Source organism: Podarcis tiliguerta (assembly GCF_965153285.1).
Source record: "Podarcis tiliguerta genome assembly, chromosome: 7".
Lineage (NCBI taxonomy): Eukaryota > Metazoa > Chordata > Lepidosauria > Squamata > Lacertidae > Podarcis > Podarcis tiliguerta.
The window spans coordinates 43,636,958-43,656,057 of NC_139540.1; the positions used below are offsets into that span (position 1 = coordinate 43,636,958).

Genomic DNA, 19,100 nt, shown 5'->3' on the forward strand with positions numbered 1-19,100 from the left:
TGTGTGTGTGTAAGCGTTTCCCCCACTTTATTCCCTTAATACAGCTTGTGATTCAAAGAGTTAAGTTTAGGATGGATTTTAAAAAAACAACAGTGTACAAAAAAGTGTATGAAAAGCAACCCTATTTGTGGTTCTCGCCATAAATAAGTTCCCTGATTAAAATAATACTAATAACAATAATCCTTTAATATTTCAGCCAGTGGCCCTGTAAAATGTATAAAAAAACCCATTTTCCATTTTTGCTGATGGGGTAAATAGACACAGCACATTAATCATAAACAATGATGTTTTATGAGTAATATGCTATTAAATTATTTTAGTGTGTAGAATATTAACAAAACCAAAAATCACCAATACAAGTTTTATATGGAAAATGGAATACAATCCTTTTTAAGGTAATGAGAAATGTGATTAAAATGTATGACTCACAAGAACGCTATTCTAATTCTTTTCTCTTCTCTTTTTTTGGCATTCAATTAGAATTATTTTAATGATTAGGAATGGAGTCAAAGTTAAATGCCAACGTCTTTAATAAATCCTTTCCCTGCCTATACAGATTAATATTGTAGATGCAAACTTTTTTTAGGTCACAGTGCACCAGGCATCCATCAGAAGTCAGTGCTGCCAACCCAAACACTGCCTCTGGCATATACAATTTAATTATTAATAGTATGTCTCCTAGGTAAACTGTTACACAGTCTTAGGGCCTTGTTTTGTAGTCATTAAAATTGAACATGTTTATATTATTGAAACCCTTGCATTCAGTGTGTACTCAGAGTTGATCTTAAAGTATCCAAAGAGAATTTACCTGCAGTTGTGTTTTACGTTTATAGACATTGCCCCAAAGTAGCTGTGGGATATAATTTTAACATTAACACATTTAAATACAGAAATAGTTTGCTAGATTTAAGTTTTGGGCAAATGCATAAATAAATAAAAATAGCGGGTGTGTGTTTTTGTGCTTTTGTATCTGTCGCTTCCATATTTCACAGTAGCAAGGATTTGTTTATTTTCAAATGTTGCTTTTGATGTTCAGCACATTGTGGTGCAATCTGAAATTATTGTGGCAAGGGGAAAGGTACATTTCTGAGTGTTTGAGATTGAAACAGTATTTGATTATGTTTTTACCAGACATATAAGCACAGTTCTTTTACAAAGAAAAGAAAATTAGGACTTGGATGTAGAGCTGAGCAATCGTGGCTGGTGCCTATTATAGCAACAGTATAATCAGAAATTACAGGGTTCTTGGATAATTGTACCCTTTGCAATTGCTGTGAGTTAATGAGGAAATGTTCACGAAAAAGTCTTTCCATGTATAAAACGTATAACAAAAAGTTCACTTTTTCTTTTTAATGTTTCAGTGTTTGTTCAAGCCAACAAGTTGCAGCAACATATTTTTTCGGCCCATGGACAAGAAGACAAGATCTATGACTGCACACAGTGCCCACAGAAGTTCTTCTTCCAAACAGAACTGCAGGTACTCAGCTTATTGAAGGGGTTTCAGTAGAGATGGTTGTAGCATGTATTCTTCACCAAAGGTGTTCACGTGGTGGATCCATAGGACTGGTTTCTGTGAAGTGCAATGAGGCTTCATCAGAATTGAGCTTAGGGATAGTCAGTAGACAGACATATTTGCATTTAGCCCATATGTAAGACTGTCCAAGCTGCATCTTAAGAACTGCTAGGGATGCTACGTGACAACACGTTTCTGTGCTGCAGACTTGAAGGAGGATGATAGGTCTTGTAGATTCATCCTTTGCCCAGATTACAAGAAGGTAAGACTGTGGTAGAACTGCAGAGTTTGTAGCATCACAAAGAAACAAATAAGTGCACAGAAGTATAATTTTACTTACACCTTCCGCTCTGGAGGGAGTGATAACTGAATTTGAGTTGGAGTTGGAGTTGCCAACAGTCTTGATTCTAACCATGGAAGGATCTGAGGGAAGCGCTGTCCATTTCAAATGCTTTGAACTTGTATGGTACAACTGGCCTGACATGCTAACCCTTCAGCTGCAACCCGCCCCCAATACAGCTTCTGGGTTCTCTGCTGAGAGACAGTTCGAGACTGTGAGAAGGCAGCTGTAACTTGGGATTACAGGGATATTCCTGCATGAGAATTGAAAGTTTTATTAAAGGGTTCATGTATAAAACTGGCAAGTTGCAGCTTGGGGAAGAGGCCTATACCTTTAAAAGCCTCCAGTCAAGGCCCAGGGCTTGCGCTGCACCTCTCCTGTCCTGCACTCTGTCACAGCTGAAGGAGATGATGACCAGCTGGAGCAAAAGAAAATAATCTTCTTTGAGGGCCTGCATCTATTCACAAATACCATCCACATACATCAATCTTCTCAACAAACCCCCCTTTTCCTTTGTCCCTGCTCATCAGTTGTAGAGAAGAGGTGCACCACACACACCACGAGAGTGACAACAAAAGTGTGTTTGTGTAAGTGCAAACCCTTTCTCTAATTGCAACTTTGCACTTCCAGCTACAGATCCCCATTAGGGTCATTTCACACATTACAAGGCAGCAAACCTGGATTCGCATTGCCATTGAGTATTTACTTAACAGGCTGCTGTGACCAATCTGTACTCCCTGATCAGTGTGACAGAAAGATGTATTTGATTACAAATACACATTTACTGCATCCACATATTACATTTTAGACGTATTTTTGAAAATGTAATGTGTGAAGAAGCTGCCTTTATTGATGTCTCTTTCAGGCTCATGAAATAGTTAGGTCAAAATTAAACTGTTCTTGGGTGAGTGGTAGAACCAAGAGGTAGCAATCATATTGCTATGCAAATAGCAAATGTACAAAAGGTATTAAAAATCAATTGTTTTAATTATTATACTGCATAGTCTCTCTCTTCCCCCGGCCCCTGATAGATTGAATATTCCATGCAGAAATCTCCATGTCAGGGCTTAATCTCATCTGGCAGTCCTCCCCTTGAACTTAGAAGAAAGCTTTGTCTTTTGTTAAAAGTAGAATTCTTGAGTCCCTAGTGTTCATTTGTAAACCCATATTTTGCTTTCATTGGGACACATTAGTTCTCTAGAGAGAAACAGAAAAGCAAGTCTAGAGCTCTTACATGAAGTTAGAATTTATTTTAAAAGGTCTCTCAGTTGCTCGCACATAGCAGCTATAGATTAGCCAAGAATGGTTTTTGTTACACCTGCTGAAAATTAAGATTCTGAACCATTTCCCATTTTACAAAAGTATCCACATGTAATGATGCTTTTTTCTTCTTAATGAGATGTTCTTAAAGGTTGTAACTTATGCATTCCTGTGTTGAAATGGATGTACCTTCTCCACCTGCTAAAGGACTTGTGAATCTTTAAGAGGTCTTTAAGCAGAGGCTTGACAGTCATATGTCAGGAGTGCTCTGATGGTGTTTCCTGCTTGGCAGGGGGTTGGACTCAATGGCCCTTGTGGTGTCTTCCAACTCTATGATTCTGTGATTCTGTGAATCTAGACACCTCAAATACAGAGCCTATGTTTTATTTAATATATAAAAAGAACAATAGTCTTAGTCTTCCACTAATAAAAGGCACGAAAGCTGATTTTGTCTGTGAATGTCCCTTCAGTCACTGAGAAGTTCATCCTTGTCTGTGATGAGTGAAGGTAGAGCTTTCTCAAAGTTGACTTTTAGGAGATTGTCTGGAGTAGATACAATAGAAATAATGGTTTTTCAAAATGGATTGCCACTGCAGCCTGGGGTTTGGTGTGTGAACGTCGTGAGAAGTTTTCCATGAGATTATTATCTAATTGTTCTGAATCATTTACAATTAGATTTTGGTACAATATATGCAGTATTTTCCAACATTAGCTAACGTTAAACATTAGCTAACAAACGGAAGGAAAACATCACAACTTTACAGATAAGGGAAGGACGGGAGAATCATTGTGACATGAAAAGAAAACACATTATAGGAGGCAATTCTGAAAGCTCTCAGTAAGTTTAGCTTTGATTGAAGAAGGGTGATTTGTTGGCAGTTTTCAGATGAGGATAGAAGGAAAAGGAAGGACAGTAAGGCAGGTGGGAATTATAAACATGGGCAACGGTTTGGCAATGCACTTGCTTAGGAGGACTGTGTTAATTTCCTATTTTAGAGATTTTCAAGGAAAGGTCAGGTTGTCAACAATGTTACTGCCCTCCTGGAAGCCAAGAGGAGCATATTAAGAAATCCCTTATAACTGAAACAGCAATGTCTGAAAGGGTATTTTATCACACTCTGGGTGGTGTATCGCACCCTCCATGACAGCCCAAATTGATACAGAGATCCATCCAAGCAGATCTTTCACTAGATTATCAGCCTGCTAATTTCAAGAGCTGCAGCCAACCTGGGTCTCTTCTGGGTCAGCCAAAAGGTTACATGGTTGAAATGACGTTGCTTGCGCTTGATCAGCTCTAATGATACTATTACTCAAGCTATTGAGCTGCCACTCCTTAGGGGAGAAGTTGCTTGTGTTTAATTTCTAGACAGAGACTATGAGAGAGCTTCCAATAAAACCTCTAAGAAAGAGATTATGGTGGACATGGAGTCAACAGTACCATGCTTAATATTTCTTCTATGATAATAAATAACAGAAAGGGGTGAAGCATTCTAAACTTTCAACTCAAGCGATCAATTTAAATTTTCAAGGATATCTTCACAAGGAAAAAGGCTAAGATTTTTATTTTTTAAAAATGAAGCAAAGGATTAGATTTGACATTTCAAGATCCCCGGAGTCATTGGGAAGAGGGGGAGCAGCCACTGGTTTTCAGGCCCTGGAGGCCAGCTGTGATTATGCATCCAGTAAGGAATATCTTATCTGTTCTTCTCCTTTGAAAGGAAATCTACCTGAAATCCAATTAACATCACTCAGCTTTAGGCCAACATTTTCATATATTATAGCCTTAATTTTTCAGAGGTCTTGAGCATCAGCAGCTGCTATTTATAACAGAAAAAGAGGCACAGTGTTATTCAGCGCTTCAGACATAAGCATCTGAATTTAGGAATTCTCATAATGCCATAACCTACATCAAAGTGCCCTAGCTCTCAAGAAAGCACTGATTGCCACCACTTCCACTAACTAATGTGTGAACTCAGTGCTTAAATATGACAATTTCAGTCAGCTGTGGTATGCAAACAGGCTTCTTCAATATGGTAGAGAATATTTCTAAGAACCAAGTGATATTCCCAAGTATATCATAGACTGGAGAGAGGTCTTCCTTTGCACCGGGGCTCAGACTTGGAACCTGCTTTCAGACCATGTCCCAAGTGTTTTTCTGTCATCGCTAGAAAGCAACCACAACCTGTTTTCTTCTCATGAGTTTCAGGCAAGGTTGAGGCCTAGCATATAACTTATTAGAATTTAAACACCAGCTGGGGATCATCATATTCTGCCACACCAAACTTCACAAATAAAAAGAAACACATCTTCCCAGGTATAAGTCAACAGGATTCCAAATGTGACAACACGAAGGGAAAGAAAATAGTGCCTCATTCAATTAACCTTCTAGTCTCGTTATATTAATTTTATTGTGGTGAAAACCTTTTATTTTGTAGAGTTTTAAAGATTGCATTTGAAATTTTAAGTGAGGTTTTTCTTTAGACTCTGTTTACATAGAGGTGAAATTACCAAGGACATCTGAAAAGTAATCATGATATTGTCCCTCAGGGATGCCTGAAAACATCTGTACATAAAAGAGGTCTCCAGTTTTCTTGGCAGTCCTTTTCCCCAAACAGTTAACGTAGTTGTACTTTGGTACAAGAGAGTTTGTTACAAAAATGTTTAGGGGGCGGGAACCTGAAAATGTATGAATGACATGACTAAAGGAACATGTTTTAAATTCCTTCCACTGTTCCATTTCTCCCCTGGGGATTAAAGGACTTTAGAGCCATATTAGTCTTTCATAAGGTAATTCTTTTCTGAAAAAGAAACTTCCTGATCTGGATTGTGTGAACCCAACCTTATTTGATTGGCCTATTCAAATATAATCACTCCCAGTGGGTAGGTGGTTCATTAGGGTGTGAATATTTATAGCCCCTTGTAAAATCAACTAGATCTGATGTGTCAGTCACATTGTACAATGAGGACGTAAAATGATTAAATAGCTTAGCTGTGTCTTATGCACTGGCTTCTTTTTTTCACAGGGATTCTTGTAATAGCATATAGAATGACTCCTTTTTCTTCAGAGCTCCAGTTGTTGAAAATGGTTCAATTGAGCATCTTAGACTGAAAAAATCAGTTCAATATCCCATATTAAACTGAAACCATTAAAAAAATATTGCATTAGTTGCAATGTTCATAACTACTAACAATCTCTGCTTAGCTCCTCTTTGTGGGTTTCTTTGTTGTGTTTTGCCTTGTTGAACTGTGTTTTGCCTATTTTTAAGGTTTTTTTATGCTTGCTGTGTTTTTTATTTTTAGGAGTTGCTTAGCTGAAGAGTGCTGATGCTTCTAAATTGTACTATGATTTGGTGGCATGCCTATTGCCACCAAGTTATCCCAGTATCCCTGTTTCCCAGGGACACCCCCGATTTAGAGAAGCTGTCCCGGTTTCTGATTTGATCTGGAATGTCCTCCTTTTCCTTGGGATGTCCCTATTTTCATTGGAGAAATGTTGGAGGGTATGGGGTTATCTGACCCCTGAGCCGTTTCAAGGCAATCCTGTATAGGGAAGATTTTTAAAAAATGTTTAATTTTTATTATGTTTTTGTATATGTTGGAAGCTGCCCAGAGAGACTGGGGCAACCCAGAAAGATGTGTGGGGTATAAATAGCAAAATTATTACAGTTATGGAATGGCATGTCCCTATTTTCACCAGAGAAATGTTGGAGGGTATGCTGTTTTGCGTTGCCAGTAGTGGATTTATTTCATTGTTCAAATGAGATAGCGGATAGTCTAGTGTGTCTAATGGGAGGGCTGGCCCTGTTGGTCTAAGTTTAAAAAAGAAATACGTTAGGTCAGTGAGTACAGTATTTCCTACAGCAAATGTAAATACCAATCATCAAGGTAATATTAATTTGCTAAAGCAGTTGAGAGAAGCAGGATATGGTGGAGGAAGGGAATCCAATTTTCATATAGGAACAATAATTCCACTATCACTTGCACTAAATGCAAATAAGCATAACTAGGAAAATGTTATTTAGCTATAGCAATTTATGTGTACCCACTGTATATAAGAAACATGTAACAGCCCAGTGATATTTTGAAGTTTTGAGAGAGAAACTGGAGGCTCCACCTTTGGAGGAACGCCTGTAGAAATTCCAAGGAAAGTTGAGGAATTTCAATAACTTTCTGTTGGACCTATATGCATTCAAAAGACATAAGCAACTTAACTCCACCTTTCAAAACATAGAGGAAATCCCATCTAATCCCATCCAAATTAAAGGAGAGCCCAACAGCAAAAGCGAAACAAATCCTGATCATGACATTCCTCAGAGAGCCCTCTGAACCCTTCTCTTGCCCCAGTTTCCTGCCCCACAGGAAGCCGAAGATTGTTTGCTCAAAAGCATTGTCTTGGGAGGAGCTTACTCTGGCATGGTTGCTTATGCTTCAGGATTTGAATTGGGCCGGACTAATATCTGGGTTTGGTTCAGAATTCTGTGCAGCACACACGACCAAATGCATTCCTGGGCCTTGCCTTGTATGCTCAGAGCCTTTCTACAGGGCCAGCAATGTCTTGAATCCAGACGTTTCCAGATTGCATACTAACTTAGAAAATAATTCAGACCACTCAGTACCAGCATTGGATTGGTTCTTCACTGTATAAACATATACCTTTTCCTGTGAACGAGCATTCATACATTACAAATTAATTAACCCCTTAACAAATGTTAACCCTGCTTTTGTTCACCACAGACTGATTAAGCTGATGAGCCTTTTTCACTCCGCTTTTGAAAAAGCACTAAACAGATAGCATGGTGAAAAATACTCTAATTTGTTTAATCTAAGATGAAAGATCCTGATTGAAATGCTTCTGTAAGTATCTGCTGGAAGAGTCATCAATTCACCCTTTTTGTAATTCTTTAAAAACCCTTATAATATGAACAGAAGGGTGATTAAAGGAAACTAATCTTAATTGGATGATTTTGAAAATGTTGTTTGAGAGTGCAGTATTTATTCTGGACTAATTAATTTGGAACAAAAATCTTCTGAACACAGCCTTTAGACTTGGGAGTAGGCTAAATATGCATAGCAAAACAATATTAGCTGGGTAGAGTTAAGCTTTCCATTTGTATTTGTATATATCCTCCAACAGCTCAGTTATGTTTGACCACCATTAAGCTTCCTGCTAATGCAACCTATATCAGTAAGTAGTTTTCCTACACTAAGCGTGAATCACCATCTCTTCATTCTACAGCTTTTCCCTCCCTTTCATTCCCCTGCTGTTAGAGACCAAGAACTGACCTTAGATTACCCTTCATCTGACTCACAGTTGACAACAGATGGCCATTTCTGGGACTGTCATCAGGGTGACTTTTGAAGCACCCATGATTACTGTATTAAAGAGACTCATGACTAGTTCACCCTCCCTTCTCCTCTCCCATCCCTGGCTCCATTGTCCTCACTTAAGCTTTCCCTATTCAGAAACTGCATGTTGAAACTTAATACCTCCCAAAGTAACTGCTGCAAACCTCTAGATGATCCAAACACGTGCTGGAAAGAAAGCCTTGCGATCCACATATCAGAAGGGTCTGATGAAACAAAATTTCCTGTGTTTTAGAAGTGAAAAATTAACACTACAAATATTCTCTTTTATATTTGAGTTTTCATTCCCAAAGTTGGTTTTGCTCTAGTGATACTGTTTAAAGGGAGGGCTTTAATGGGTCTCAATAACTTTTTTCGCTTTGTCCTTCATGAGTTCTTAGGTGCCTTCCACATGTGCCTAGGACTTGGAATGCTGGAAAGATAGCCAGAGCGATCACTATCAGGGAGAATGTAGACTTGACACCTCCTGCCACTCTCTGTTATCTCCAATAAGCTAAACAGAACCCCTTCAACAGCATGTACATTTCAGCAAGCAGAAAATAATGTGTCACTCTGGAGCTCAAAAGCAATGGTAGTGCTGTGTCAGGCAGCAGCCCAACAAGATGTCTTTCTTTTATGGGACAGAGGGCTGTGTCCTGGCAACATTGGAACTTGTTCACTATCTCTTGACTTGATTGTCAGCAACAGGGGCAGACATTCAAAAGGTTTGTTTGGTGCTGGTGTGCACGTGTAAAAAAAAGCTACAAGTCCCCAAGAATTCCATTTTTATGGGCACGGTGGCAGCAGCGGTGGTGCTGGCTAGAAGCTGTCAGTTGGATTTATGGTGCTGACTATGAACAGCACCAGTGTACCATTAGACCCCAGCTCTGGTTCCTCTTTGGTTGCTCCATGAGGGAAGCAGGTTGAGGCAGAATCGATAGTCTTGCAGTCTACACACAACTGTTCTCTAGGCATAATAAGTTCTCCATTTTTGCTCCCAGACTAAAGAACACCAAACCTGGGGAATAACATTCACTATTAACATCAGAAGCCAGTGTTGTGGTGGTGTTCCTGTTGTCCTATGGGAAAGCTAGCGCTCAATATCTTCGGCAGCGGTCAGAGGCCACTGTGGACACCGCTGCTCTAGCAGCAGCGCATCCTTCCTGGGTAACTCCAGCATCTATTTCTGATGCCTCTGGTACACTGAGCCACTTGTCTAAGGCAGCAGCTTGAAAGGGGCATCAGAAGAAGCTCCCTGTTGCCACCTCCACGAGCAACCACCACGAGCCCTCCAGAAAATGGGCACCTTTTGCTGGTGATTGCCCTGCTGCTGGAGCTCCTGTTGCCAGCAACTACTGGCTGGATATTTTGAGAAAGCCCTGTTATTTGGCTCATCTGCAGTGTCTATAGCAAGAACAGCCAACATGCTGCCCTCCAGATGTTGTTGGACTACAACTCCCATCATCCCTTACGTTGGTTGTGCTGCCTGGGGGTGGTGGGAGTTGTAGTCCTCAAGCATCTGGAAGGCTTCCTATTAGCTACTACTGGTCTACAATAGGTAGAGGCCTCTGGTGCTGAGGGGTACAGCAGAGGCAGGCCCCATCTTGCTGAGATAGCAAAATGGCTTGCTCTGGACCAAGGGGGTGGCAATTCGTCAGTATATATTATAGATAGGAGAATAGCTTGACCAAGCCACCTATGACATTTATTTGGGCTCCCCGCCTTTGAAAAACTGATTCAGTTTTTCTTTTCATTGTTTTGATCGGTCTACAGTGGTACTTCAGGTTACAGGCACTTCAGGTTACAGACTCCCAGAAATAGTACCTCGAGTTAAGAACTTTGCTTCAGGATGAGAATGGAAATCGCGTGGCGGCAGCGGGAGGCCCTATTAGCTAAAGTAGTACCTCAGGTTAAGAACAGTTTCAAGGTTAGAACGGACCTTCAGAACGAATTAAGTTCTTAACCTGAGGTACCACTATATTCTATAGTTTCTTATTCTTTATGTTAAGAGATTTCTTTGACTTCTTTCATTCTCTTTGTGTCCTTTCCCCCCCTTTTCATTTATGATATGAGTCAGAAGAAGCAGGATGTTCATTCTGTTGTGAAGTGCTCCCAGGGGCATTTTGACCTACAGCTGAAAGAGGTGCCGTGCTGTCCTGTCCTTACTGTGGAGATAGAGATTTCACCTCTTAGCCAGGAAAAACTGCAGTCGCCTGGACACCAGCAGATGAAATCATAGCAAGGTGCTTCCTGCAGTAAATGGCAGCATGATGTATCCATAAATCCCCATTCTGGAATTGCTGCTGTCATGACAAACTCCGCTTCTGCTTTCTGTCTGTAAAATGGGGATAATTATTAGTGACAGTTTTCCTATACCATCAAATATTTTGCCAAGGCAGCCTTCTTTGGGTATGCGTTTTATAAGGATTATGAAGCATCATTAGCAAACCAAGAGTAAACAGAAAACATGAGGCTTAGAATAGGAGAAGCATAAATCTGAATCTAATCACAATCAACCCTTAATCTAAACAGGGTGGGGGATGCTGTGATGCATTGTTTTATATGACTGTTTCAGACACAGAAAGGCTGCTGTGTATCTTGAAAGATCTATTGTTTGCTATTGACAGGGTATGCTAGAGCAAGATATTTTCCAGAGCCAAACCTGTATTTTAAGAGGAATTCACATTTGTATCCTTTATTGTGATATTTGGCGGCAAGTCTACAGCTAGTAACAGTCTCTGCCCTGGAGCTATGAAGGAGTAAGACTCCATTGTTGGAGAGAGAGTGGTGCTCTGTGTAAAAAGCTGAGATGTGGTAGGCAAGATGAATCGCGCTTAAAAGCAGTGCTTGCGGTGCTGTCATTTAGAACAGGGAACACTGAAGCTTTAAACGAAAGTGAAAGGCAGGATAAACGCCCCCTTTAAAAGTGGTGGAATTCTTAAACTGCCTACAACAACAAATCTTTTCCATTGATGACTGCACTGAGGGCAATACAATTTGGCAGTGGATGGCTCTCTCTTGGGATGAGATGTACAGAAACTTTTTTTTAAAAAAATGTAAATACAATCATTTTGTAACAGTATGGCAAGTATTTCATGAAGGAGCATGTTCCAGAAATTCTATAAAGTAGGCTTGGCGTGACTTTATTCTCAGAGCATTTTATTTGCTGCTTTAAGACTGATTAACGTGTAAAATAACCCAAACAAAGGACTCTGTGGCACAGCTGATTCCTGACCATTGCCTTTCCTCTCTTCTGCTAAATTCCATACTTATGGTGCAATCCTGTACAAGTCTACATAAAAGAAAGCCGTTGAGCTCAATGAGACTTACCTCCTGGTAAAAGGAGATAGAATAGCAGCCTTAATCATTTACATATGAGTTAAATTTATGCCCTGGCTTTCTTCTTTAAAAGAATCAAACTTTAGTTTAGTATACATGGCAGAGTCTTGCTCGCCCTGCTGGTCAAGTTTCACGTGGTTTACATGGTTTAATGCCTTCCTGTCATTGCTGATCTGTGTTGGCTTTTAAAATAGTCCAACTCAGAGCTGAGGGTTGGGCACACTTTCCACAATGTGGCGTTGCTTAATAATCGTTCCACTTCAGTGAAGTCTCCATAGTGGCATGGAGCCCTGTCCATTGGCATAGTTTAGCATGACAATGGGATTCAGCACTGGTTCTGTGTTATATGTTTTTCTCTAACAGTTTCCACTGTCCCGTCAGTATAGAAGGGCAACAGGGCTAGCTACGTAAGGCTTGTCTTAGGATAGGGTTTCAGGTTTTATTTAGAATTTGTTTTGTGAGTTAGCTTTTGATCAACCCATGGCTTTTTACTCTAGATCCCTCTGCATATTTGAAAGTATTTTCCTAAGTAAGTTGTATTTACCTCCGGATCTTTTCTGGGCGGTGCATACAGGTAATTTATTTCTGCTACATGAAAAATTTAGGCCGGCTCTTCCATTAGGCAGAGTGAGACAATTGCCCCAGGTAGCTGATTTTGAGTGTCATGAGAGAAAATTATTAGCTATTTAGTTAATTGTCACTGTATTTTCCCTCAAAGGAGGGACAGAAGTGTTTGTGGCGTTTTCTGCTTCAGAAGCCAAAACAATTTGCACTTTAGAGTTGTTGTTGTTGTTGAATTTATATACCGCCGTATATCTGGAGGTCTCAGGACGGTTCACAGAGGGTACTTGGCAAGAGTGAGGGGGAGACGCTGTTTGCTGCTCCACCCTCAGGAAGAAAAATATCTTGCACTGGCCCTGAGGGCACAAAATATCATCTTCACACAATACTTCAATGTACAGCTTCAAAAGGCAGCTCCTCCCACCCCCCGCTGCTTTCCTAGTTTTGTAATGTATTTATTCTACTAAACACATCAGCAAAACATAGGGTGCATATCAGTCTTTGAATGGTAGTTTCTCGCTCTGTCTGTGTGTGTCTTCCTGCAGATATATACCATACCATGTAGAGAAATGCTGTACCATTAAATATTAGCAGTGCATTTTGCTTTGCTTTGAGTTTGTCAAGGTGAAAGGTGATTGTGCAGGAAAATGGAACACTATATTTGCTGTGCGACAGGCAGTAAGAACTCGCTCCCATGCTCAGTTATAATTCATGACTGTACTGGTGGGAAGTCCTTATCCCTCTGTGGAGTTAATGCATCTCTACTGTAGCCTGCTGAGAGCACCCTGCGTCCCCTCCCACCATCTGTGCATTCACTTGCGTGCCTTCGCCAGCTCTCTTTGCCGCGAGATCTCTTGGTGTTAAAACTGTCAAAGTACTTCTGCCTGGTAGAAGTGGCTGGATGGTGTGTATTAATGTTAAATTGTCGTCTAAATGGAAAAGAGCCAGAAGAGAGATTTATTATAGGCCCCGTTTTTGAAAACACTATACTGATGGGTGTCTGCCTCTTTTTAAAGGACTTTGGAGTCTCTAATTTGCTTTGCTTTCCTGATGGAATTTCTGTATGGGAAAAGTGATGAACTAAATGGCTTTTGTCAGTTTTCTGGATCTTCTGCTGATTTGTTGGCACACTGACCTTTTATTTCTTGAAGCATTTGCATCCCACATTTGCCTGAAATGTAACAAACTGAACAGTATTTACCCACCCATTGCCTAATTTGTGCCTGCAACTATTTTTCGCTTCCCTCATGCTTATTTCCTCTCTGAACTGAGGCAGCCCTCTCAGAGTCAGAGAGTTAATTGCCTCCACGTTTCCCAAGGCATAGGAATCACATGACCAGAAAATATAAGCAAACAGTGTCGTTTCTAAAATAGACCCCATATGAAGATTTTTTATTGGGTGAAAGGGCTGTCTGAAGAGAACTGAGCTGTGACAAGAGCCTGGAGTACACAATAGGAGGGTCAGAATTGGACCACAGAGATTTAGGATGGCACTCTTATTACCATGACCCCTTGCTGCTGCCCTGGGTTCTAATGACTACAAATAAGATGGAAAGATATAGTTATACAGATAGTAGCAATGCAACAATAATATATTTATGGACTTCACAGTGTGTGTCGATGCAGTTTGTTGTTAACACAACTTTAGAACATAAATCAAATCTAGACCTCAGTTGCCTGTGAATAACTTTAACAGATGTGATATCATAAGAGGCTCAGTGTGTTGTGAATTGCAAAAATGACCTTTTGTGTTTGTGCGTGTTTATAATCTTTCAGAGCTTTTTTTTCACTGAGGTTTAGTATCCACAAATGTCAGGTGAAATGTTCAACATTAGCAACTACCTAGGCTTTCTCCCAGAACATTGGTAGGCTGTGTAACTATGATGAAGTTCTCTTTTCTCACCACTGGAAGCGTCTTTGCATACTCTCTGCGTTGCTTTATACCACAAAAGATAGAAAACTATGAATTTGTTGCACAGGATCGAAATACCTTCCCTTAAGGAAGCTTTTCTGTTTTGGGAATGGTTCATTTTGCTAGCACTCAGACTGCAAGACATTGATTTCCACCCCACCCCCCACCCCCCAGCTTCCTAGGACATTTGGAGCACTGTGTGTAAATATGGCCATGCAGGAATCTCAGCGTCCATTGGATAGTGTGTATGATGTCACTGGTGATAAACCTCTCCAACATGGCCTATGCCATTTTTTTAACTCCTTGTTTTCCTCTGAGGAAGGGCTTTTCAAAATAAAATCATGTTAATGTTCTCAGCTGGGCAGTCCCCCGGGTCACTGGAGCACTCAGCCAGTGCTACGTGGGTGTTGTTTTTTTAAGAAGCAGCAAGCTTATCCACCTTCCCTTTTGCTATTCTGCCATTTCAGAACATGAGTAAAATTGATTAAACAAAGGGGAAGCTTTCAGGAGATCTTCCAGCTTGGTTACACAGAGAAAGAGTGAGAGTCCGGAAACTACGGCATGACTTCCCATCTCCCATTCTATTACATGAATACCGTATATCACACTGCAGGCATTGACTGGAGTTAGCGCAAGTATAGCTCTATATAAAAAGCCTGGGCTTTTTTATTATTATCTTTAAAAGCACCGTATGGTGAGTGAAGCATCATACAAAAGTTCCATGGTTTTTTTAAAAAAAATATAATAATAAAGTAGGGCAAAAATGACTTGAGAAGCTCAGTGTCTAGGTTTTCTTAGGTGAAAGATCACTTTGAGATGACATGGCTGAGTAGTCAGGTTGAAATCCTTCTTGGTATTTTATTAATTTTGCACCAAGATAAATCCTGAAATTCTGACAAACTCCATGACAGGTGAAATTCCTTCTTGCAGAATCTGCTCAGCAAGAGGCTGCTCATTTCGTTCTGTTCTGAGGCAGGCAACAGGAGGGCAGCTTTATAATCAGCCCTCAAAGGACCCCCAGCCGCCCCAGAGTCTTGGGCTGATTGAATAACTCCTGGGCCTCTTCCCCTAGGCCTCCATCAGCAGGGGTCCTGTGGAAAGCAATCTCCTGCAGACTGGCACAGAAGTGAGCTTTAAACTACTATTTTCTGCTCTCCAGAGGAGCCTGGAGTACTAAAAGATAGATGGACTGCAGATATTTTATGAGAAACTGTCAGAAGAAGAGCAGGGTAAATGTTTTTTTTCCCATCCTTCTTTGAGTCATGTGCTACATCATTGTACAATTTCTCCCAGAGTCTTGTACATTTAAGGGAAGGAATTAATTGGTTGCCTACGCTAATTTCTTTTTCCTGTATTCCTCTTTTTATTTTTCACTCTTTATTTTTTTTCCTTTCTGTTTTATTTTTTTTTAAAAAAAATATTCACTCAGAGGCCGTCTGCTTAACCACAGTTGCAGAAAATCAGTACCATTTGCACTGAAATATTTATAATGACAGAATGAAAAATTGGATTCATTTTCTGGCTTGTAGCCGAACAGTCGGCAACTTTGTGCGGTGTTGTTCAGCATCTCCCTCCCTTCGTTTCATTGGGCTTGTCTTCCAGCACATGCACACACAGAGAGGATGCTTCATAGGAATGCCTACAAAACAGTCTCTCTCTCTCTCTCTCTCTCTCTCTCTCTCTCTCTCTCATCTCAGCAATGAGAAAACAAGTACTACGTAACCTTTCAAGCATTTATAATATGTATAGTTGGAGAGAGAGGGTGGAAGAAGGTAAAACAAGTAGGGGAGATTATGAAAGATGACAAGTAGTAATCTATTTTGTGTGGGGAAGCAGTGTACAGATGGAATTCTGAGGATTACTTCAATGTATTCATTGAGAGGCAGTGTGTGGATTTAACGCTAGACAGAATGCCTGGAACTTCCTCCTAATTCTTACTCTGTCACTGACTCTGAGGGCCAAACGACAAATTACAGGGGGGGAGGGGCCACCCCACTCACTACTGCTTTAAGAAAGCTACAGGGGCCAAAATTGGGGATGGGAGTGGGAGAGAAGGGGAGAAGTGGTGTCAATTCAAGATTCTGTTTTATAGCCTCTGAAGAATGAATTAACCTGGGTCAAAATGCAGCAAGACCTCTAACATAAACTCAGTGCACTGTTCTTAAATTTACTGTCTGTGCATCAGAGTAGCTGGAAATGCCCCAGGGGCCAGGTCTGAGCATCCAGGGTCAGTCCCAGATATTTTGCTATCTTGCTTCCCTTGGGAAATAAAAATTCCCAAGCAATCGTAGTCACCCACTGTATGAACCTCATGCACTGCTTTTGGTGTGCCTCGTCACCCTGTGCAAAATTAATGCTCTGTCCTAGAGTGTGCAGATCAACTAGTCAGATCAGAATCTCTTTTCTGAAGCTGTGTAGAAAAATCGTCTCATTTCTAAATCGACCCCCCAGCCGCCCCAAAGCAGGGTCTTCAGAGGGAAGGAACAGGACTGACAAGGCACTAAGCTTCAGATCACACAAGTGTTTTGAGATAGAAGAGTGACTTTTCCTCTAACTGTACATCTGGTATAGAATGATCTGGAGGCGAGTTCAACAAACACCATGCCTGGTAAACAAGAACAAAAAGCCAAAAGGGTATGACATGCCTGGATTGTTTCTTGACAGGTGAAATAATATTTAAAAACATTGAATTGCTTAAGATCTAATAATGTTTAAACAGTTAAAAATGGGGCAAATGCAGATACAGATGAAGAAAAATTAAATGAGGACAAATCACTGAGATTCAGCCCAGTTTGGAGGTTCAGCCTTTCAAGACTGTGTGACTTTAGTTGTCAGTTACCAAGGAACTAGATTTACACCATACCTTCAGGAAAATATTCCTGTATGGGCTAAATGCTGTGTGATGAATAGGATCCCACTATGAATGGAATCGGATGAAAATGGCATTTTGTGTTTCTGTGCCATTTCCCCTCACACATGCAGAATCATTTTCTTCTTCCTTGAATTATAACCTATCAGTAGAATTAATTATGTTTTATGAGGAAAATAATTCTCACCGATTTACTTTGCTGGCTTTACATTTCAAAATAAAGACTGACTTACTAGGATCAGTACAAAACATTATGAATGCGCAGCCTGCTGTAATTTGTGTGATATATACGTTACTAACAGCAAAAGTTTTGTACAGTCTTGCAAATTTGGCTTTTTTATTATGTTCCCAAAGTGGGTTTGAAGGAATGTACTGTCAGGTCAGCATAAAGTGATGTGCGTTCTGCTACAAACAGCATTGTAACTCACACTATTGCCCTAAAATGGTTTTTAACAGAGCAAATGCTTTGATTTTAAAAAAAAAATGTCTACAAAGTAGTCTTGTCTACAAAGAGATGGCAAACTTTTCTGCTGCTCGGTATATACATATGCAACTGATTTTATGCTTAAAGTCAGTTTTCATTTTGCTCTATTTATGTGGGAAGGTGTATTTTTTTTGAATTTTAGCTGCTTTACAATAGCATGAAAAGTAGAATATCACATTCGCAGATGAATACAATGCAGTCTTCTCATACTCAGTACAAACTTGTTTTGTCTAAAATAAGACACTATACAGAGCAGCTTTAAAATGGTTGTGAGTTTTGATGTAGTATAAGCTGACCTACTTCCCCTGAATATGTGGCCTAGGGGTGGGCAAGACTTTCCATAATGAGCTGAGAGGGGAGTGTAATGAAATCTGCTACCCCTTTTGTACAATATTGTTCAGGATGTTGCCTCATCACTTGCCACAGCACCATTGAACATAGGCAGCCTTCTCTCTTGCATCCACTGGCCTCCTTCCCTATTTCAAGTCTATGTACAGCTGCTCTCCGGCCTCCCCTCTTTTATCTTACCTGTCCGCATGCAAGACCACTTCCAGTAAGTCATGGCCAAGCCACAGGAAGTAAATAGCACTTTCGTGGACAATAAACAGCTAGAAGGGGCCCATTTTCATCCCTTATAAAAACTAGCACAGGGTTCTGATCCAGACTGGGAGCATATTCCAGACGGGGGCCACCGGACTACTCCCCAGTCTCTCCAGATAAAAATGGCCGGGTTCCACTGACTTGCTTAAACACTAATGTTACATACAGTTTGGACTTTGGCCTCCTGCCTCAAGTCTTTCCCCCACCACCTCCCCACAATCAGTCAGAGCAGCAGAATAAATTTAATCCCTGTTTAGGTTATTATGAAGTAGTACAAAAATGGATTAAATCCAACGGCAAATTTAATTATGTTTGCATTAGGGTGCTAGAGAAGGGGGAAGCAGGATTGCATGTATAGATGCAAGCCTTTGATGAGTTGGTAGTCCTGTTAACCCCTGGTAGATGTTGTCCTTTAAGGCAAGAAGTCCCCTCAGTGCTTTTTACCCAGCAACACACACCCACACCCTCTGTACATAGTGTGAAATATAACTAGTTTGATCTGAGACAGTCAAGTTGCTAGTGAATCATTTTAATTACCTTGGCAGCATTGCGCTAGTTTGTAAGGATTGCAAACATTCAAGTCGGCGTAAGACAAGGAATGGGACTAGTCCTGCTGGTAGGTGATATCACAAGAGTGCTTACTCAAGAACCCTTGCCATGTTTTCCTTTCTCTGGGAAGGAAAAGGATGTTTGGTGAGTTACCTCCCAAGAAAAAGATTGCTGCTTTTCTAAAATGCCACCTATTGCACCTTCTCAGTTTTTAATGGTACCTTTCCCAAACACACACACCCCAGTTTTCAGAATGGGTGACCCTGGTGTGTATGAGGAAGAAGTTTCAGTGGGCATTCTCTCCCATGTGGCCTGGGGCTTCTGACATTA

General features: G+C 40.5%; 3 protein-coding genes across 28 annotated transcripts in view; 1 reads left to right on the forward strand and 2 right to left on the reverse strand.

Moving 5' to 3' along the window:
- Positions 1 to 19,100, reverse strand: part of RIOK3 (RIO kinase 3) — a 910,199-nt gene that overhangs the window by 298,614 nt on the left and 592,485 nt on the right. The gene's annotated exons all lie outside the window — the stretch shown is intronic.
- The window catches only part of ZNF521 (zinc finger protein 521), a 283,936-nt gene that overhangs the window by 247,721 nt on the left and 17,115 nt on the right, over positions 1 to 19,100 (forward strand). For all 21 annotated transcript variants that reach the window (XM_083451574.1, XM_083451573.1, XM_083451571.1 and 18 more), the window contains one exon: positions 1,362 to 1,477. In XM_083451574.1, the coding sequence (XP_083307700.1) occupies positions 1,362 to 1,477 (116 nt within the window). The remainder of the gene's footprint in view (positions 1 to 1,361; positions 1,478 to 19,100) is intronic.
- The window catches only part of LOC310682651 (uncharacterized protein), a 142,927-nt gene continuing 127,308 nt past the window's right edge, over positions 3,482 to 19,100 (reverse strand). For 5 of the 6 annotated variants that reach the window (XM_083451692.1, XM_083451693.1, XM_083451694.1 and 2 more), the window contains one exon: positions 3,482 to 8,683. In XM_083451692.1, the coding sequence (XP_083307818.1) occupies positions 8,508 to 8,683 (176 nt within the window). In that variant the 3' untranslated portion in view covers positions 3,482 to 8,507. Of the gene's footprint in view, positions 8,684 to 9,680; positions 10,792 to 19,100 lie in introns of those variants that run through there. The other variant, XM_083451698.1, reaches the window with a different exon arrangement.